Source organism: Crinia signifera, chromosome 4 (assembly GCF_055691185.1).
Source record: "Crinia signifera chromosome 4, ASM5569118v1, whole genome shotgun sequence".
NCBI classification, from domain to species: domain Eukaryota; kingdom Metazoa; phylum Chordata; class Amphibia; order Anura; family Myobatrachidae; genus Crinia; species Crinia signifera.
The window spans coordinates 209,391,746-209,415,046 of record NC_139220.1 but is presented as its reverse complement, the minus strand read 5'-3'; the positions used below and the strand labels follow the sequence as shown (position 1 = coordinate 209,415,046).

The 23,301-nt window shown below is 45.5% G+C and overlaps 1 protein-coding gene across 1 annotated transcript in view; it reads left to right on the top strand.

Moving 5' to 3' along the window:
• The first annotated feature begins 1,571 nt into the window (after positions 1–1,571).
• The window catches only part of LMAN1L (lectin, mannose binding 1 like), a 73,657-nt gene continuing 51,927 nt past the window's right edge, over positions 1,572–23,301 (top strand). The window contains exons 1-2 of the mRNA XM_083180187.1: positions 1,572–1,617; positions 21,599–21,753. Of these exons, the coding sequence (XP_083036313.1) occupies positions 1,572–1,617; positions 21,599–21,753 (201 nt within the window). The remainder of the gene's footprint in view (positions 1,618–21,598; positions 21,754–23,301) is intronic.

The following is a 23,301-nucleotide window of genomic DNA, read 5'->3' as shown; positions in this document are numbered from 1 at the left end:
AAAGTCAAAAAACCATTACAGCAAAGACTGGGCTCATTCAAATGTGGCTCATGCAAGGCGTGCTCCATAATGGTACAGAAGCAAGAATACACTGACAAATTTGGTCACAAGCACAAGATCAGAGATCATATAAACTGCAATACAGCCGGAGTAGTTTATAATCTGGAGTGCCCATGTAAAAAGACCTACATTGGGAAGACAATACGACCACTCAAAAAGAGGCTGCTTGAACACCTGAACAGCATCAAAAATGCCGAAAAGGACAAACGGGCAATGAAGGTGCTTACCCCAGTTGCCAGGCACTTTTACAGGTATCATCAGAGTAAAACCACAGGCATAATGGCATACGGTATGCTTCAAATCAACATGGGGATAAGGAGAGGAGACTTAGACACTGAGCTCCTCAAACAAGAAACGCGACTGATTTTCATGATGGACACAATGTCCCCCACTGGCCTCAACGAGGACAACAGCTATTCCGCATTCTTATAAGGAAATACCTTATTACAATAAATGGGAGCCCTGCCTGTCCTTTCCAACTTTTTTATAAAAAATTATCAAGTTCGGCATCTGTGACAGAATCTATCTATACACGATACACACATTTTTTATCTCCTTTTCATGTTTTAATACTCCCAATTAAATATAGGGAGTCACACTATGTCATCAATCACGTTAAGGTCTTTTTTCACCTCGAGTGACCCCCTTTTTTCTCACATTCACCAGTCGGTTCGTGTGTTTTGTCATCACTAACCTTAATATGCATCCTTACACACTTAGTGTACTCCCATCTCATAAGGGGAATCTCACTTTTAAGACACTTTTCTATATTCCTTTCACCATAAGAACATCATCCATGTCAGAAGACGTGGATGTGGTCATCTATTATTTTGTGACAGCCACCAGGTCACTTCACGATTGAATATCTACACTTACCTCACCTTATGGTCCAAAAGAATTTTCAGTACACACAAAAAATTTTCACTGCTCACGTTTAATATCTGTCTATGACATGCCAATATTCACCGTTAGGGCAGAAAACATTATATCCCCATTTGAAGTAGCCTCTGTACATCTTTTTCATCCTCTTTATCCTCTTCCTTTATCCACCATGTATCCCCACTCATCCTCTCAAGGATAACCAAGCTCCTCAATATTCAGACATGTATTCACTGGGACTCCTCAATATCAAGGCATCCATCCATTATGACCCCACGAAAAGTGTCTCTCTCAATCGATATGAGATACAAACAGCATTTTGAGAGATACACCTCTTGATAATGAAAGATCAATTGTAAATAGCACGGTTACCCTAACCATACTGATTACCTGCCAATCCGGGCTCTTTACCTGTAATTCATGGCAGGATAAACATAAGCCATTTAGCACAAGTATGACATTGATCGCACATAACGCATACGTCGCCATGTATCACCATGACAACAGATGCCGAATGAGTATACAAACCCGACACACGAGCATCAGTTTCCCTGGTAACCAATAGCAGGTTTTGGGCCAGACAGGAAAGGGAACAACATGATTGGACGCGAGGCGTCAGATGACTCTGCATCATGACGTACACCTACAACGGCACAACCAGCTATCGGATTGGCCGATGTACGTACATAGGACCCACTGTGTCAATAGAAAATCTTAGAGCTCAACGCCGGTATCCGTGGCAACCAACTACAAGCCCAGGTTAAACGGAGAATAAACACGCGATCGGACGCAGAGCGTCAGATGGTACTAAATCGCGATGTTTATTTACAGCAGCACAGCCGGCTTCTGCACTGACCGGCGCACGCACACAGGATCCACGCTGTGAATATATAACCTAATACAGAAGCGTCGGTATCCATGGTAACTAATAGAAAACAGACAGAGAGCAATAGAAACAGCGTGATTGGATGCCTGGTGTCAGATGACACTAATTATGACACGCATCCACAACAGCACAGCCGGCCACTGGATTGGCTGATACATACACACAGGACCTAATAGGTACTTCCTGATAGGCCCTTTACAACGCAGCATCCCATTGAAGGAATGACCCCAGGTGGGTCACCGGGGGCGCGTCCGATATTGCACTCTGATTGGACACTCTTAATACCCATATGCCATATATACCCACACCTTGGCAGAGTCTGGTTGGCCCTGAGGAAGCTGTACTGCGAAGCGCGTGCCGGCTAGCGGTGCGCAGGCGGACAGCTGTTTATTATTTTTCTTATCAATGCATTTTGATTTATGTGTATGTCCTATATGTTTTCAGTCCTAAACTGAAAAAGAGACTTGTGCCCGTGTGCCTTGCGCGCCATTCATATCCGGGGATTGTCAACCATCTCCTTTATTTCTGCATTTAATCTGGTCCAATCTGATCGGGTGTCACCACGCTAACCTGAGAGTGTCATTTACATCAGACACCTCAGGACTGGTCCTTCCTGGTTATTTATTTCCCCACACTTATATTCAGGGATCTCCAGTTTATATATGTAAAGACCAGACCAGCGCAATTTATATATAAAGCGCATAATATAGTCGTGGTACCTATGCAGGACACCCTGATACATCTTGGTCCAGACATCTTGATGCCATTCTGAGAGTGACATATACATTATACACCTCAGTATTGATGCTCCCTGGTTATTCATTCCCCCGCATTGTACATTCAGCTAGGGGTATCCAGGTTATAAAAATGAGCACCTAACCTGCGCTATTTATTTACAAAGCGCAGGAGTAAAGTTGTGGCATTATTGTAACGCTTTTCCTCCCTGGTAATTCATCTCCTCACGGTCCGAAGGTACCAAGAGGACATCCAGGTATAACTTAGGAGGATAGAGTGAGCGCCATTTTAGTTACCAGAACTTTAGATGTGTTATCTCTAGCACCTATATACCAGAAATTGAATAACTAGCATCTGCAATACTTTGTCAACTAACAGTCGACGGGCCGAGTGTCGACATCAGTTATAGGACGTATTATTAACTAACTAGGAGTTGTAAGAGGTTTGTACCCACTCCTAGCACGCAAGACCCCACCAGAGCGTGTAGCAACACCGCAGAAAGTCCAGTGGACCTGCGCTGATTGCACCGTTCCTGGGTGTCTACACACTACACAACCTGAGTGTGGACCTACCAGAATAAGGTGGTCTCACACCGCGTTGTTAAGGACATACATGCAATAAAATTTAAGATTCAATAATCTAAACAGCAGTTTCTGCCTGCCACCTTAGTTTTAAATTGTGTTTACCCCATTTATGTTGTATGTTTATGTTTTTTAAAATTTTCGCAGCCTTTTAAATGAATCATTAATAAAGGTTAAATTTTATTGTCAATTCTTAGGTGCACCTTATTTAGGACATATCTTTTTCTCTCCAGTCGTTATGCTAAAATATCAGTACGCGTGGCAACAAATAATAATTCCATCATACATAATGAACATAATAAGTACAATTTCGTGGTCACAAATTGTTTTTTTGGTAGCGAAAATAGTTAAAATAAGTACACTATTGTGAGACAATCTGATGATATCCTTCAATCAATTGAATAGTTTGGACAAATTTACAGATATTATTTTTGCCCACAAAGGTGTACTTGACGCATGACATTGAATCCCCTACATAAATAATGTGGTGTGGTCCCAGTTCACGATTTTAAATGAAACAAGGAGGCAAGGAAAATGGAGAGAAGTAGATTGCTCCTTTGGCCAAATAATGGTGTTTCTGCTGTCCGGTGTATTACAGCTCCAGGTATTTCCCGTCGGTCACCCCTACGAGTACTTGCCCGGCCAATCACTGCTTAGCTTCTGAGTTCGAAATGAGCATCAGGCGTACCAGTGATGTATGGCAGTAATTTCACCATTGGATGAGAGCGCACCTCAGTGGTGAGAAGACTTATGTGTGCTTCTGCTTTTTGCTGCAAAATAGCACCTACTCCTCTGTTGCCATTGGCATTGCAGAGAATACTGCAACAAATGAGAGAGCAGCGTAGATAGAAAAATAGATACAAGGATGGGTGTCGTTGAACACCCCGCTCTACTACTCACCATCTATCATTAGACATCGAATGGTGATTGAGAGTGATAAGGGTGTCACGAGAATCCCATAAGAAAAGAATGAAAAAGAGATTTCCAGGTGAGGAAATAGGCAAATCTGACCTTCCGGCCACTTTGGGTGCACCCAGTATCTCCCTCCTCCTCCAGCTCCTCTATGGCCATGTCCGCCTCCTCCAGGCCAGTCTCCCCCTCCTCACCTCCATCTTCCTCCACTTTACCCCAGTCGACCTCTTAGATGTGGCCCTCCTCTGTCTGGGTGATGAACACATCCTGGGTGAGAGAATGTGATGGGGAAACTAGAGGGTCCTCCTGCTGGGCCTGCTCCTCTGGGGCCTGTGCTGGCCTTGCTGTGGCCATGCTGCCTGCCACACTGCTGCCTCTCCCTCTGGCACTGCTGCCTCTCAGCATAGCTCTGCTGCCTCTCCCCCTGGCTCCTCTGGTAGTGCTGGGTGTGACTGGCCCCCTGCTGCCTCTTCCAACTCCCCTTCCACACTTCACTGCAATAGCTCCTCTCCTTACTCCCTATCAAAGATTAAAATGGCGCCAGTGCCCCTTTATATAGGGGGTGTGATGCATAATGTAGGGGACTTAGGTGGGCCAATAGGTTAGGGGGTTCTTTGGCATGCGGAGGCAGTGTTGTAATGAATAATTTGTCACAGCCATTATCTTAGAAATGTGCTCGCTGTGTTTATAGCCGTTACCATCTTCTTGCACTTAGAAGGCTTTAAGCCTCACTCATGCTGGGGTCAGTTGCTCAGCCTGCCATGCTTGTGTTTAAAAAGCGTTTGTGCCAGCTGATGTAAATATGTGTCATATGCAAAATGAACTGCAAATCTACATGTACATTTATGAACTATATATTCAGTTAAATAACTTTAATTCTGTCAATGAGTTGCCATAATATAATGGCAGGTATTAAATGCTGTGGGCGAGCGGTGACAGCGAGCAGAGCTTCCTGCTCTCTGTCACCACTCACCCTGACAGTATTCAACGCAACCGCCTAATACGCCAATTCCCCCTCGCTCCATTTTTTGAGCGAGGGGGAATTGGCGTATGCGGCTCCTGAACCAGCGAGACTCGCGGCTAAATACAGCGAGTTTCCTGCATTAGCCGCGGGTCTCGCTGTTTTGGGGAATTCTCGCCGTCCTGTGACGGCGAGGATTTCCCCAGAACATTGAATAGGGCGAGCGGCTGGCGTGGGGGTTCAACAGCGAGGATCGCTGGTTTTCTGCAATCCTCGCTGTTTAACCTCTTCGATAGCCGCTTGCTGCGGCATTGAATACACCCCAATGTGTAGTGGTTTAACCCCTTCATGACAGAGCCAGTTTGTGCCTTCATGACAGAGCCCTTTTTTTCAAATCTGACATGTCTCACTTAAGTGGGGATAACTTTTTTTTGCTTTTACTTATCCCAGTGATTTTGAGATTGTTTTCTCGTGACACATTGTACTTCAAATTAGTGGTAAATTTGGGTCGATACAGTCTGTGTTTTTTTGTGAAAAATACCAAAATATCGTGAAAAAATGGAAAATTTAGCAATTTGCAAAATGTTAAATTTTCTGCTTGTGAGACAAATAATCATACCACTCAAAATAGTTAATAACTAACATAGACCATATGTCTACTTTATGTTTCCATCATTATTTCAACTTCCTTTTAATTTTTTTGGACACTAGGAGGCTTACAATATGAATAGCAAATTCTCAAATTTTCATGAAAATTTCAAACACTGATTTTTTTAGGGACCAGTTCAGTTCTAATGTGACTTTGAGGGACTTGTATGTGAGACACCCCCATAAATGATGCCATTTCAAAAACTGCACCCCTCACAGTATTCAAAACAGCATTTTGGAAGTTTGTTAACCCTTTAGGTGTTTCACAGGAATTAAAACAAAGTGTAGGTGAAATTTCAAAATTTCTTTTTTTTTGCAGAGTTTCAATTTTAATACATTTTTCTAACGAATACAGTAGATTTTACTAGAGAAATGTGACTAAAAATTGATTCCCCCAATTCTTTTGTTTTCAAAAATATCCTATATGTGGCCCTAGTGTGCACGTTGACCAAACCACAGGCTTCATAATAGAAGGAGCACCTACTTGATTTTGGAGCCTCCTTTTTATGAGATTTTTTTTTAGGCACCATGTAGGTTTCTAGGCACCATAAGTGCTAAAAGTTAGGAACCTTCCCCACAAGTCACCCCATTTTGCAATCTACACCCCTCAGGGAATTCATCTAGGGGTATAGTGTACATTTCAAACCCCCAGGGGTTTCACCAATTTTGGTACAACTGGGATGTGAAAATGAAAAATTACATTTTTTTACACAAACATGCAGTTCTGGCTCAAAATTTTTCATTTTCACAAGGAATGAAGGAGACAAAGCACCCCAAAATCTGTGCCCCAATTTCTCCCGAGTACGGCAATGCCTCACATGTGACCAAAAAATACCAGTTGGGTGCATGGCAGGACTCAGAAGGGAAGGAGTGATTTTTGGATTTTGCAGCAAAGATTTTGGTGGAATGAATGGTGGGTACTATGTTGCATTAGCAAGACTCCCAAAGCACCAATACAGTGGAACCCCCCCACAAGTCACCCCATTTTGCAAAGTACACCCCTCAGGGAATTCATCTAGGGGTATAGTGTACATTTCAAACCCCCAGGGGTTTCATCAATTTTGATACAACTGGGATGTGAAAATGGAAAATTACATTTTTTTACACAAACATGCAGTTCTGGCTCAAAATTTTTCATTTTCACAAGGAATGAAGGAGACAAAGCACCCCAAAATCTGTGCCCCAATTTCTCCCGAGTACGGCAATGCCTCACATGTGACCAAAAAATACCAGTTGGGTGCATGGCAGGACTTAGAAGGGAAGGAGTGATTTTTGGATTTTGCAGCTCAGATTCTGGTGGAATTTTGGTGGGTGCTATGTCGCATTAGCAAGACCCCCCAAGCACCAATACAGTGGAACCCCCCCACAAGTGACCCCATTTTGCAAACTACACCCCTCAGGGAATTCATCTAGGGGTATAGTGTACATTTCAAACCCCCAGGGGTTTCACCAATTTTGGTACAACTGGGATGTGAAAATGGAAAATTACATTTTTTTACACAAACATGCAGTTCTGGCTCAAAATTTTTCATTTTCACAAGGAATGAAGGAGACAAAGCACCCCAAAATCTGTGCCCCAATTTCTCCCGAGTACGGCAATGCCTCACATGTGACCAAAAAATACCAGTTGGGTGCATGGCAGGACTCAGAAGGGAAGGAGTGATTTTTGTATTTTGCAGCTCAGATTCTGGTGGAATTTTGGTGGGTGCTATGTCGCATTAGCAAGACCCCCCAAGCACCAATACAGTGGAACCCCCCCACAAGTGACCCCATTTTGCAAACTACACCCCTCAGGGAATTCATCTAGGGGTATAGTGTACATTTCAAACCCCCAGGGGTTTCACCAATTTTGGTACAACTGGGATGTGAAAATGGAAAATTACATTTTTTTACACAAACATGCAGTTCTGGCTCAAAATTTTTCATTTTCACAAGGAATGAAGGAGACAAAGCACCCCAAAATCTGTGCCCCAATTTCTCCCGAGTACGGCAATGCCTCACATGTGACCAAAAAATACCAGTTGGGTGCATGGCAGGACTCAGAAGGGAAGGAGTGATTTTTGGATTTTGCAGCTCAGATTCTGGTGGAATTTTGGTGGGTGCTATGTCGCATTAGCAAGACCCCCCAAGCACCAATACAGTGGAACCCCCCCACAAGTGACCCCATTTTGCAAACTACACCCCTCAGGGAATTCATCTAGGGGTATAGTGTACATTTCAAACCCCCAGGGGTTTCACCAATTTTGGTACAACTGGGATGTGAAAATGGAAAATTACATTTTTTTACACAAACATGCAGTTCTGGCTCAAAATTTTTCATTTTCACAAGGAATGAAGGAGACAAAGCACCCCAAAATCTGTGCCCAAATTTCTCCCGAGTACGGCAATGCCTCACATGTGACCAAAAAATACCAGTTGGGTGCATGGCAGGACTTAGAAGGGAAGGAGTGATTTTTGGATTTTGCAGCTCAGATTCTGGTGGAATTTTGGTGGGTGCTATGTCGCATTAGCAAGACCCCCCAAGCACCAATACAGTGGAACCCCCCCACAAGTGACCCCATTTTGCAAACTACACCCCTCAGGGAATTCATCTAGGGGTATAGTGTACATTTCAAACCCCCAGGGGTTTCACCAATTTTGGTACAACTGGGATGTGAAAATGGAAAATTACATTTTTTTACACAAACATGCAGTTCTGGCTCAAAATTTTTCATTTTCACAAGGAATGAAGGAGACAAAGCACCCCAAAATCTGTGCCCCAATTTCTCCCGAGTACGGCAATGCCTCACATGTGACCAAAAAATACCAGTTGGGTGCATGGCAGGACTTAGAAGGGAAGGAGTGATTTTTGGATTTTGCAGCTCAGATTCTGGTGGAATTTTGGTGGGTGCTATGTCGCATTAGCAAGACCCCCCAAGCACCAATACAGTGGAACCCCCCCACAAGTGACCCCATTTTGCAAACTACACCCCTCAGGGAATTCATCTAGGGGTATAGTGTACATTTCAAACCCCCAGGGGTTTCATCAATTTTGGTACAACTGGGCAGTGAAAATGAAAAAAATACATTTTTTTACACAAAAATGTACTTCTGGCTCAAAATTTTTCATTTTCACAAGGAATGAAGGAGACAAAGCACCCCAAAATCTGTGCCCCCATTTCTCCAGAGTACGGCAATGCCTCACATGTGACCAAAAAATACCAGTTGGGTGCATGGCAGGACTCAGAAGGGAAGGAGTGATTTTTGGATTTTGGAGCACAGATTTTGGTGGAATGAATGGTGGGTGCTATGTTGCATTACCAATACAGTGGAACCCCCCCACAAGTGACCCCATTTTGCAAACTACACCCCTCAGGGAATTCATCTAGGGGTATAGTGTACATTTCAAACCCCCAGGGGTTTCATCAATTTTGGTACAACTGGGCAGTGAAAATGAAAAAAATACATTTTTTTACACAAAAATGTACTTCTGGCTCAAAATTTTTCATTTTCACAAGGAATGAAGGAGACAAAGCACCCCAAAATCTGTGCCCCCATTTCTCCAGAGTACGGCAATGCCTCACATGTGACCAAAAAATACCAGTTGGGTGCATGGCAGGACTCAGAAGGGAAGGAGTGATTTTTGGATTTTGGAGCACAGATTTTGGTGGAATGAATGGTGGGTGCTATGTTGCATTACCAATACAGTGGAACCCCCCCACAAGTGACCCCATTTTGCAAACTACACCCCTCAGGGAATTCATCTAGGGGTATAGTGTACATTTCAAACCCCCAGGGGTTTCATCAATTTTGGTACAACTGGGCAGTGAAAATGAAAAAAATACATTTTTTTACACAAAAATTTACTTCTGGCTCAAAATTTTTCATTTTCACAAGGAATGAAGGAGACAAAGCACCCCAAAATCTGTGCCCCCATTTCTCCAGAGTACGGCAATGCCTCACATGTGACCAAAAAATACCAGTTGGGTGCATGGCAGGACTCAGAAGGGAATGAGTGATTTTTGGATTTTGCAGCTCAGATTCTGGTGGAATGAATGGTGGGTGCTATGTGGCATTAGCAAGACCCCCGAAGCACGGTGAAATGATGAACCTAATAATCCATAGATGTGTGGTATATTTTGAAACACTCCTTTATACATAGGCCGGGTTTGTCGGGGCAAGTTTCACAGTGGAAAATAGTATCCTTTCTTATTCCCTTTTTATAGCAAACTTTGCACCTTTTTTGTGTCCTGCCCTTTCTTGCAGTGGAGGGGATTTCGTTGGGAAAATGCTGCCCTGGTACAATACGGGGGCCAGTACTAGAAGTACTGGGGCCCTCTGCCTGCTGATTCCCAAATATTAGGCTCTTTATGACTTCCTCTTGAAAGTGCATAAATGTCCCCCTCTGGCCGGTAGAACGGAATAGCACGTAAGCGTTATACAGTGCCATCTGGATGATATACACGGCCAGCTTCTTGTACCAGATATTTGTTTTCCGCAGGGCACTGTACGGCTTCAGTACCTGATCTGAAAGATCCACTCCGCCCATGTACTTATTGTAATCTAGGATACAATTTGGTTTTGAGGTGTGGGTACTGGTACCTCGTACAGGGATGGAGGTGGTACTGTCTCCATGAATTGTTGTCAGTATAAGGACATCCCTCTTGTCCTTATATTTGACCAACAACATATTTTCGGTGCATATTCCCCTGCTTTCACCCCTTCTCATTACTTGGGCAATGTGCGTTTTGGGGAGGCCTCTTTGGTTCTTGCGCACAGTACCGCAAGCTGCTGTACCTCTTGAACCAAGGGCCTTAAACAGGGGGATGCTGGTGTAAAAGTTATCCACATAGAGGTGATAACCCTTATCCAGGAAGGGGTGCATTAAATCCCAGACAATTTTTCCACTAACACCTACGAGGGAGGGGGGGCATTCTGGTGGTTCAATTCTTGAATCCTTCCCTTCATATACCCTAAACTTGTGGGTGTACCCTGTGGTGCTTTCACACAGCTTATACATTTTTATGCCATACCTTGCCCTCTTACTGGGAAGGTACTGGCGGAATTTAACCCTTCCTTTAAAATGTATAAGGGACTCGTCGATACTAATACATTTATCAGGGATGTATAGCTCTGCAAATTTGGCACTGAAATGATCAATGACCGGCCTGACTTTGAATAGCCTGTCAAAGGTGGGATCATCTCTGGGTGGGCACTGTGCATTATCGGTGTAATGTATAAATTTATGGATTGCCTCAAAACGAGCCCGGGGCATGGCCATACGGTGAAATGGGGTGCTGTACAGAACATCTGTACTCCAATATTGCCTAATTTGTGGCTTTTTTACTATGCCCATGTGTAACACCAGACCCCAAAACGTCATCATCTCTACTGCATCTACAGGGGTCCACCTAGCAAATGATGACGTGGGGTTTTGAGCAATAAACTGCTGGGCATATAAATTAGTTTGGTCCACCATTAAATTTATAAAATCATCAGAGAAAAATAATTTGAAAAAGTCAATTTCTCTGAGACCTGTTGAATCAAATTGGATTCCTGGGATGGCCAAAAACTCAGGAACCTGGGGCTCAAAATTGTCTGGTGGTGGGGTCCATACGAGATCAATTATTGGGGGGGGGGGTCTCAGCTGCTCTACGGGGGCGTCTTTGAGGGGGTCCCTCATCACCAGAGGAGGAAGAAGAGCTTAAGACGAATCCTTCAAATTCCCCGCTTGCCTCACTGGCTGTGTCAGAGTCAGAGGCAAGCATGGCATATGCCTCCTCCACTGAATACATTCTCCTGGATGACTGGGACGACATTTGGGATGACATTTGGGATGCCATTTATATTTTTGTGTTACTGGTAGTGAAATGTTTCAACACGTGTATAGTGTAGGGGGGGGTACAAACTTTATTTCAACCCGGGGGGTATGTAGTGTGTAGTGTGTATGTAGTGCAGAAAAAAAAAATACAAAAAAAAAAAAATTGAAGGGTTAAAAAAAAAAAAAATGGAAGGGGTTAAAAAAAAAAAAAAATGGAAGGGATTAAAAAAAAAAAAAAGGTCCTGCGCCAAAAATTGAGCACAGATGTTGGTCAGTAACGTCCGTCACTGAACAGCGCTCAAAGGCAACAGGAATTTGATCAAAAAAAAAAAAAAATAGATCAACCCTGTGCCGAAAAAGCTGATCAGTGATGTACGTCACTGATCAGCGCACAGTGGCCACAGGACACACACAAAATCACAGTGTGTGTGAAATTTTTTTTTAAAAAAGACCCCACAGCACTCACAAAAAATAAAAAAAGGTGATCAGTGATGCGACACTGATTACCAGTGAGGGGCAGCAGGTGCACAACCTTTGGTGCAACTGACAGTGCAACTGGCAGCAACTGACAGGTATATATAAAAAAAAAAACCTCTGTACCCCCAAAAAGTTGCTGATCACCTCAGATATAGTGATCAGCACAAAAGGCGGGGGCAGCAGACACAAAATTTAGCACTCTCTATCACTCTCTGTCACTATCTCTCTCTATCTCTCTATCTCTCACTATCTATCACTCTATGACACTGCAGCAGCAGCACTGACAGGTATATCTATATATAAAAAAAAACCTGCGCCCCCAAAAAGTTGCTGATCAGTTAATTTATACTGATCAGCACAAAAGGGGGGGCAGCAGTCAGTTATATAAAAAATATATAGCACAATCTGTCACTATCTCTCTCTATCTCTCTCTCTCTATCTCTCTCTATCTATCTATAGCTCTATCACACTGCAGCAGCACAAAATATAGCACTAGGCCTCTCTATCTCTCTCTATCTCTCTCTATCTCTTTCAGTTATATAAAAAATATATAGCACAATCTGTCACTATCTCTCTCTCTCTATCTCTCTCTATCTCTCTCTATCTCTCTATAGCTCTATCACACTGCAGCAGCACAAAATATAGCACTAGGCCTCTCTATCTCTCTCTATCTCTCTATATCTCTTTCAGTTATATAAAAAATATATAGCACAATCTGTCACTATCTGTCACTATCTCTCTCTCTCTCTATCTCTCTCTCTCTATCTCTCTCTATCTCTCTATCTATAGCTCTATCACACTGCAGCAGCACAAAATATAGCACTAGGCCTCTCTATCTCTCTCTATCTCTCTCTATCTCTCTCTCTATCTAATAACTCGCAGCAGCACAAGATGTCACAGGATGTCACAAGATGTCACAAGAATAAGCAATATCTAGGCAGTGATCAGGTAAGTATTTGGATGGGTTCTGGTCAGTATTGGCGGCAGCTGGGCACGGTGACCGCACTGCACGCTATTCCAGACCGGAATGGCGTCTGCAGTGCAGTCACCGTTAGTTTAAACCCCCCTCCTTGGCTGTGATTGGTCCGTCGGTCCGACGAACCAATCACGGCCTTTGGGGGCGGGCGGGGTGAGGTGGGGTGACACCAGTGTCACCCTTACACCCCGCGGTGATTGGTGCTGTACTTTACAGCACCAATCACCTCCGATCCCGTGTCACCGGCGAACGTTATTCGCCGGTGACACAGAAAACGCTGTGAATGGCTGTTCACACTGAACAGCCAATCACAGCGATCGCCGACGGGGGGGCGGCATCGCAGCCCCCCCTGGGCATGCACGGACATGTCTGCTGTCAGGGACAGCAGACATCGTCCCTCTGTCACTGCGTCTCTAGACGCAGTGACAGTTTTAAGCCATGACGTATATATACGTCAACGGTCGGGAAGTACTTCCCGGCCATGACGTATATATACGTCAAATGTCGTGAAGGGGTTAATGAAGAACAAAAATTAATCTAAACTATGCGTTGTGCTTATTTATTTAGAACTATGTTCTTACTGATTTGTGGTCATTGTAGACTATTTTCTAACATGTTTGACAAAGTTTGCATTGTGTATTATCAGGTTTGCAGAGACTTTTTCAGTTATATAGTCAGTCTTTGAACATGTGGGAATGTGTGAGAACATTCAGCTGTTGCACTTCAGGTTACTTATCAATTTGGTAGTTCACCAATCAGCAGGTGCCGTGTCTACTCCAAATTTTACACTCCTCCTCGTGCTCCACTCTGTCTAGAGTAATTGTTCATTCTTAATAATCCACTGATCACCTTCACAGACATGCAGATGTCATTCCCAAGCTGGGCGCTGCTTCTATCACTCGTTATTACCTGTGTTCTTACTCAGGATCTGCCAGCTCATCGTAGGTTCGAGTACAAGCACAGCTTTAAGGCGCCACATGTCACCCTTCCTGATGGAACTTTACCCTTCTGGGAGATATATGGAGGTATTGTTGTTTGCATGGGTTATTAATGAATATTTAGTTCTAATATAATTTATAATGCATACAAATTAATATTATATGTACATCATCCAAGAATACTAGGAGGGGCCCGATGCTATATTACCCCAGTTTTCCGTAGGTGCGGGACTCGACACACATTATTTTAACTTTGGCCACCAACAGTGCAGGATAGTATATCTTGGGGTCTTAAAGGTTGGCAAAATTATAATTTAAACATATTTTGAGATGTCTAATCCTTAAAATCCAACCAAGAATTAATCAATTGAGTGCAATGACTTATTCTAGAAAAAAAACATAATTTTGAGTAAGACGCTATGCAAATGTTCAAGTGTGCACATAGAGGTGCAGTTGAGATTAAAACAAAGTATTGGACAGGTATTCAGACAGCTGTAAATTTAACCTCTTATGGTCATGTTATCAGTGTCACAGAAGTAATCACTTGCATTGGAAGCCATACTCTGACAGAGCCTAGAATTGGACAGGTGAAGGTTTCCATGGAGCATGGGATGGTAGTATCCGAAGAAGCACCAAGCAATATTGTAGCATCCGTCCTGAGATACGACAATGTGGGTGTCTCAGTACTTGCACACTCATCCGCACACTTGTTCGCCAGTAGCATAAAGTCGTAGTAGCATAAGTCATAAACGCAACTATGGCAAAAGTGACATAGATAATTTTTTCATCTGAACAAACCAGTTAACTATAATAATGTACTGTTTTGTGACCTTTTATTCTGTGACCATACCTTGGTGGTTGTCATGATTTCTAGGATGCCCTTTTGTTCTGTAAATTACCACCTTGGCTATGCACATACTGCTTCAGAATGTTGGACCATTGTTTGGGGAAAATCTTGTTGAGTTTGGAGCTGTATTTTTCTTTGTTTGCTACAGCATATTATGTGCAAGTCTGTTTTTAATTACTTGGCATGACAGTAGCAGTTTTCCATATTATTGCAGATACATATATATGATACCAAAAACCTGTCCCTAAGCCAGGGACAAGGGTGAAGTGTTCCTTACCTCAATGGTTTGCTCATGTACGTTACAGAAGCAGGTTAAATACTGTAGGTCCTGACAGGTCTGAATGAACCATATTGTTAGGAAAAGCAATACATTTGAGGCCCCTCCAAACCCATTCTCGTGAAAAAAGACAAAAAAAAATTCATCCTATTCCTCTCCTGTGCTTCCATACAGTGAATGGTTGTTAGCAGTGGCGTAACTATAAATTTTGCTCCCCCCTGCTAAAAAAATTGTGCCCCTTCCCCCCCCACACACAAAAAAAAAAAAAAATATATATATATATATATATATATATATATATATATATATACTGGATGGGGAAGGGGGCAATATATTTGCAGGGCACTGGCCTGGATGGGAAGAGGGGCAGTAAAATGGGGATGGAAGGGGCAATCACTAGTCTGGGAACACTGTGCGTGGGGCACTGTAACTGTGGGCTAGAACAGGGCAGTGGGATGGGTTCAGTTATCCCACCGGGAAAAGAAGGAGGGGGCCGGGTGACAGACACTGGGATGGGGGGATTGGGGGGGGGGGGGGTGCTGTGCTAAATAAAGGGCATTGTTAGTTAGATAATGGGACACTGAGGTTGGGGTGACGGGGGATGGCAGCACTGACCTGGCCCATGCACATGCTGCTGCTTGGAGACTGCCGTGTCCGTCATCTGTCACTGCTTACTCTCCTGCCCTCTGCGGTGGTACAGATCGAGGGGGAGAAGAAGCAGATGTTGCGAGCCCCAAGCAGCCAGTATTGAATGGAGAGGCTGCTTGAGGAGATGGGTCCGTTCCCATGTGGAGGTCTCCTGCTCCCGATCAGCGTGCGGGGGTGGGCGTCAGTGCGGAAGTGGGGATGCAGACAGTAGCGGGACGCAGGTATCTCCAGTCCAGCAGCTGCATCTTCTCCTGCCTCCTCCTGTACTCTGCCGGCTCGGGATGTGACGTGCTGGCATCACACCGCGCTCTCCCCCGCCCTGCGCTGTACTGACTCAGGAGGAGTACAGCGCAGGGCGGGGGAGAGCATGGTGTGACGCCAGCACGTCACATCGTGAGCCGGCCAGACGAGCATTGATATGGGTGGGCTGAGCCAGCCACCAGTTGACGGTCGGTGGGACTGGACCGGAATCTATGCCGGGGATGCGGGGTGGGCAGCGGCAGTATAAAGTGCTGAATGCCGGCGCCCACACAGACAGCGCTGCCACTCGCTCCCCCAAGAATTGGCGGTGGCTGCCTTAGTGTAGTTACGCCCCTGGTTGTTAGCACTCTAATTGGTGGATAGCTCCACCAATCAGCATGCTGACAGCAACTTACTGTCTGGCTGCAGGTTGGGAACCAGGAAGAGAAGGCTGCTTTTATTATTGTTAATATTATATTTTTATTTATAAGGCGCCACAAGTGGTACGTAGTGCCATACATATTGAACACATTAGAACAGTACAGGGTGCACAGAACTAGACATAACAGCAACAGAAGAACAAAAACAGAGCACAGTTTACAGCACAAATCTTAGTACACAATACAGCAAATATATAGGAAAGTGACTGAGAAGAGATGTGTAACACGCCAACAGCGGGGGCTGTATGTTTTACCTTGAGTCGCTGGATCCTCTTGGTCCTGCACCGATCCTTCTTCACGTCGGCTGTGAGGGACGCACCACCCTAAGAACTCAAGCAAGGCGCTCAGCAGGTACAACAGTTTACGTTTTATTTAGTGCAGATATGACATCAAGGGTTAGAATACACCAACCTGACACAGTGCTTCAACCACTTACTGACCTATTAACAATTTACACCCGTCCCGCGGATTAACGCTTCAATAATGTCAATACACTCCGTAACCTATCCCCGGACGTTTATCCAGTATACTGGGGAGTGGGTATACTGGTCCTGCAGACCGCCAACTGGGTCCTTGCAAGCAACAATATTCCCACTCGGCTATGCAATGGGGGACGAGTGGCTCTAGCCACCTACTACCTCTATCTATAGAGTACCTGAAATACCATACATCTCAACAGTAAACCATAACATATCTTACAAACGTCAGAATCAATACAATGAATACAAAGGTTGGGTGAATACCGGCCTAGGTATACACCCGGGTGAAGTGTTCCTGGTGCCGCAAGACAACCCCAGTAAGGTTAGATCCGGAAAGGGTCTATTTCCCGGCAACAAGCACTTAGGCCACACGGGGGCAGTGTTCTCCAAGTTAGGGTGACGTGTTAGTGGTGCCTGAAACTTGCAGGACGGCTAAATCACAGTACCCTCAGGGTAAGAATGGTTCCTCGGTTGAACTGGGGGCAGTAGGCAGTCCCCTGGTAACGTGGGCCAAAACAAGAGGGTGAGTTTTCCCCACTAACCAGGTGCTCCCCAGGTGTCTGGTGTTAGGCAGTAGGGCGGGTACCCAGGTAGATTGTGCTGTGCTGGTGGCAGGAAGTGGGCACTGGGACAGCCAGCATGTGAGGTACCTGTAGTCTGGATCAGGGTGCGGGCTCCTGCCCGTCGCGATCTGGTCCCTTGGGGTCTGGATGAACTGGCGCTGGTCTCACTGCCTGCAGGAGGGCTGCTAGTGTGGGCGCTGCTACTGCAGCGTTGCCACACTCAGCTGCGCGCTCCCGCTCTGCTGGGCTCTCTGGCTGCCGTGTCCTGGGTCACGCTGGGAGGGGGTCTGACAATCTCCCTCTCTGCCGCCGTCGAGTCTCTGTGGCTGGGCGCGATGCTGTAGGACGTCTCTCCGCCTCCTCTCTCCCTTCGGCGGTATCGGGTCAGTAGCAGCGGGGCGCCTGGCTGCGCTGTCAATCACCCCTCACTGCTCGCGGTCGTCGATGGGGAGCTCCTTCTCCGCTCTGGGTCCCGCTGTGAGGCTGCCGCTGCCGCTGTCACTCTCCGCTGGGCTTCTTCCCTTCCCCCGGACGCCACGAGAGTCTTGCAGGTCAGCTCCCTCTCCGCGCGCCAGCCCCCTTCTTTTCGCGCCTCGGACCTCTCGCCCCGCCTCCTCAGCTCTTCTCATTGGTCCCCCGCTTCCTGCCTGTCCATCAGGGGTTCAGTTTCGCGCCCTCCGCTGCCTCTAATAGTTTAACCCCTTAGGTGCTGTGTCAGGGGTCTCCTCAGCGCTGCGGTTGCCTAGCAACCCAGCGTACAGTGTCCCTGCACTGGGGCAACACAGGTGGGGGTGCCACAGATGCGGGTATAGATTGTAAGAGAGCTGTAATTGAAATGCAAGAAGGGTGCTGTGAGAACAGGAGGGAAGAGGGCCCTGCTCTAATGAGCTTACAGTCTAAAGGGAGGGGGACACAGACAGGTGACATGAGGTGCAGGTAAGGAGACCTGAAGGCAAGAAGTGAGGCACTTCCGGTCGGGGCCGGGGATGGTCGCACACACGCGAGCTCCCATCCACCGGAGCTTACATCCCCGGCCCCCAGAGCAGCGGGGAGACGCAGACGAGGGAGGACGGAGGGGAAGAGGGAAGGTGACCTGGCGGCAGCTACCCGGCTTCCGACGGCACGGTGTCCACCCTCCCGGCCGCACCGCCAAGGCCCGGCACGACGTACGATACACAGCAGCGTGACCTCTACTGCGAGGTCAGCGCCAGGGAAGCTAAGGGAAGCTTCCGATCACAGACGGATCAAATACCACCGCCGCCGCCGAAGACACCCGCGGCACGGAGCTGGCCCCCGGGAAGACGCTGGTGACTCAGGGCCCAGGAGGGAGGACCTGGCGGCATGATCACAAAGACGGCTGCGGCCCCCCCCCCCCCGGCGCCCGGCTGACCCTCACATGAGAAGCGATCAGGCCGCAGGCCCCGGCTGCTGATCCCCTGCACCAGAGGCTGTAGAAGACATTTTATGCCTCTGGCGTCGCCCTCCAGGGAGGAGGTACGTCTGGACGTCTGGTCCATTGGAACTCAAGCCAGGGAGGGCCCAACTCCAGCCCTAGGCCCCACTGACTCCATCAGGCCCCAGTGACTCTTTCTCCCCCCCTCCCCCTCCCCCCTGCTGGCTCTCCACGCTGTTCCCCTACAGGAAGCTGGCGCCGCAAATGGCTGCCTAGGATCTGTGCAATCAGCATATGTAACCCCCTGTGTACCCTGTGGTTCCCCTGTGTGAAAACTGTACTGTCCCTGCTATAACTGCGGTATCTTTGCTCATACTGTTACCACCCAGCTGCTGCAGCGACCAGTGGCGCCGCTGATGGCTGCCTAGGCGCTGTGCAGCTTGGTGGGTATATGTTCTGTGTGATACTGTAATGTCCCTGCTTATATTGTCACCTACCTGGCTGCGCGGTGCCTAGGCGCTGTGCAGCTTGGCAGGTATATGTTCTCTGTGTGGTACTGTACTGTCCCTGCTTATATTGTCACCTATCTGGCTGCCGCAGCGACCAGTGGCGCCGCTGATGGCTGCCTAGGCGCTGTGCAGCCTGGGGGTATATGTTCTCTGTGTGACACTGTACTGTCCCTGCTTATATTGTCACCTACCTGGCTGCTGCAGCGACCAGTGGCGCCGCTGATGGCTGCCTAGGCGCTGTGCAGCTTGGCGGGTATATGTTCTGTGTGATACTGTAATGTCCCTGCTCATATTGTCACCTACCTGGCTGTGCGGTGCCTAGGCGCTGTGCAGCTTGGCGGGTATATGTTCTCTGTGTGATACTGTACTGTCCCTGCCTATATTGTCACCTACCTGGCTGCTGCAGCGACCAGTGGCGCCGCTGATGGCTGCCTAGGCGCTGTGCAGCCTGGTGGGTATATGTTCTCTGTGTGACACTGTACTGTCCCTGCTTATATTGTCACCTACCTGGCTGCTGCAGCGACCAGTGGCGCCGCTGATTGGCTGCCTAGGCGCTGTGCAGCTTGGCGGGTACATATTCTCTGTGTATACTGTACTGTCCCTGCTGTACAGCTGTGCTACTCGATGAGCATGTGTTGCCAGCATGAAATGTGTCTGTAACCTATGTAATGCCTCTTCCCCCCCCCCCTTCATCCCTGCTTGATGCTGCACTGTATATCCACAACAAATTCCGAGTGTGCGCAAGCACACCTGGCCAATAAAGTTGATTCTGATTCTGATTCTGATTCTGAGCATGGCAGGGATGGTCAGGACATGAGGCAGCATGTAGAGAATGGACAAAGTAGTCCTCTCCATCCTCTTATCCTCCTCTCTCCCCTCCACAATCAGAGCAATCACGCAGCATTTTTTTTTACTGCCTCCCAAGAAGCTCAGATGCCCACAACCCAATCCGCCCCATCTTGAAGGGCCTTAGATTTAGGAGGCCCTTGGTCATCTTCCTATTAAGCCCATGCATTAAGATGGCCCTGTATCTGGATAATGATGGCAATTTAATTTCTCTATTAATGAGATACCTGGTGTATAATAAAAAGGTTAATCACTCTTGACTAGTGTTTGTGTCTTAAATGTCTTATGAGTAACTAATTCTCCTTCAAATCTATATTTTTATTTTGTGTGTATTTCTAATGAGCCCTGTATTTGTTGTGTATTGCTACCACATAATGCTTCCCTTTGACCTTATAGGTCACCTTGCACCTCAAATAACACCGGTGTTATCTCGTTATTTTAATACACAGGTCATGTGGATTATTTGTTTGGGTCACATGATCCATGCAAGATGGTAATTTGTAATTGTTGGCATGTGTAAACACACTGTATGTTACTGCATTTTGGGAAGAGACTCTCCTTCCTTTTTTATACTAAAATTAGAATAATGCTGATCCATAACTGGAATATATGATGGATTATAATAATATTGTTCAAATCTATTAAATTAAAATCTGATACAGCAATTGATTAAAACATTTTTTAAATATATATATATAGGAACCAATAGGCTGGCACTCCACCAATTAAAGTCAAATTATTTGCCCGGGTGCCATCAGGGTACATATGAACCAACAAAATAGAAGACACAATGCAGCGGCACTCCCACAGGACTATCACCCAAAAACACTGTCAGACCACTCTGGGGTTCCGTTCGACGTTTCAGTCGGGTAGACTTTTATCAAGAAGTGTATGCCTTGTTCTTGATAAAAGTCTACCCGACTGAAACGTCGAATGGAACCCCAGAGTGGTCTGACAGTGTTTTTGGGTGATAGTCCTGTGGGAGTGCCGCTGCATTGTGTCTTTTATATATTTATATATATATATATATATATATATATATATATATATATATACACAAATGGGTCATTATTTAATTCAGTGTATTATATATTTTACACAGTCTTTTGTTTCATATTATGATTTTAATTCTTTAACATGTTTTAAACATAGAAAGTTATGTGCATGGTCAACTAATTGTTTCTTGGTCTTAAGACACCGCAATACAGTGTGGGGACACAGGGGGATCAAAAACATTCAGATTGTGCCACTGCGGCTGGCAATGCCAGGAGGACTTTGCTAGGGGAGTGAGAAATGGGTGATCACTCCTTTATGTTCCACAACTGGTGAGATAGGATTTATTAGAAGACACTATCAGAAATGTAATATGAGGGTCATGTAACTAGAGATGACCATCCAAAATATAGAGTATGTGTTCACCTAATATCTCTTTTTGTGATTTTCATTGTATTTAAAGCAGAGTTTATCGGTTTGGTGAACCACATGATAATTGTGTTCCTACAGGTGCAATTCCTAGTGTGGATGAGGTCCGACTGGTTCCATCCTTGAAAAATCATAATGGAGCAATATGGACCAAATCTAATGCTTCATTTCCTCACTGGGAGGTGGAGCTGACTGTTAGAATTACAGGGCATGGCCGTCAGGGAGCTGAAGGACTGGTAAGAATAGATTTGACCATTGTATGCATCTGATAGATGTTAGGCTTTTCCTTTTTTTTCCAGAAGAAATCCTTAAAACTGTTTGTCATACACAGGAATAGCAATTAAGTAGGCCAGATTCTTGAAAACAAAATTAGCCAATGCAATACTGAAAGTAGATGAGTTGATTTGCCATGAGCCTTTTAAATACTTGCTGACTTTATTTTAAAGATTTATTTTTATCAAGTGGTTGACAACTTAAATCTGTTCCTCAATAACTTATATTTAGCTCTATCCTCACAGCTGTTTTGAAGAAGGCACAACTTTTTTTTTTTGTAGAGGGGTTGAACAATGTTATTTAGACCTGTGATAAATCAGAAATTGCTCATTGCTTTATGCTGAGAGAATAATTTCTGTCCCACATCATTAGTCATGTCTTTGATCAATTTATGGGCGTGCCCTGTAGGTAGCAATGCTTCAGCAGACTTTTGTTTTTCTGCTTAAAGTAACACTTATGCAAAACTTTATCAATCAGACCATATACAATAGGGAGTCGAACTGAGCAATGACAGGGAGCACCAAATCTGCTTCCTTTTGCAGAGGTACTGACCAGCGAACAGTAGTTTTGTTGCATCACAAAGCTGCTCCCCCTGCATAAAAAGAACAGGACACCACAGGCTGCTCCCCCTGCATAAAAAGAACAGGACACCACAGGCTGCTCCCCCTGCATAAAAAGAACAGGACACCACAGGCTGCTCCCCCTACATAAAAATAACAGAACAACACAGGCTGCTCCCCCTGTATAATTATACCACAACACCACAGGCTGCTCCCCCTGTATAATAACAAGAGGACACCACAGGCAGCCCCCCCCCCCCTGTATTAAAAGAACAGAACACCACAGGCTGTTCCTCTGTATAATTATACCAGCACACCACAGGCTGCCCCCCCCCCCCCCCTGCATAATAACAAGAGGACACTACAGGCTGCTCCCCTGCATAAAATGAACAGACACCACAGGCTGCTCCCCCTGTATAATTATACCAGGACACCACAGGCACCAAAACATGCACTGTTGGATAGGGGAAGAGGGGAAGGATAGGATATGGATAGCAATTGTAAGATGGCGCCCTTTGTGATGACCTTAAAGATTAGATCAATGAAGCCTTTGAATGTTTCATACATTTCTAAAACAAATAAAGTAAAGTCCATAAATTTCAAAAGTTTATTAAAAGTCTCTTTCTCCACTCAGTGTCAGACCGTTAAAAGGTTCAGGTATTTCAACATAGCAAACGAGTATTCCCAACGCGTTTCGTCCCCACACAAGACTTCATCAGGGGTTTGCAGATCGTATAAATAAATTACTTCTAACTGCTTCCACAGAAGTTATTTTCAACAGCTTTCATAGATGGAATAAATCCGCAATAAGGTAGTTCAATTGATTATATATCACAATTTCAGGGGTACACTGTCACTCAGACTATTTTCATTTGATAGTTGAGTCCATGTGTGAGTCTCTTAATTTTCATAAATGGTCTTACCGTAAAAGGTTAAGGGCGAGATGTACTA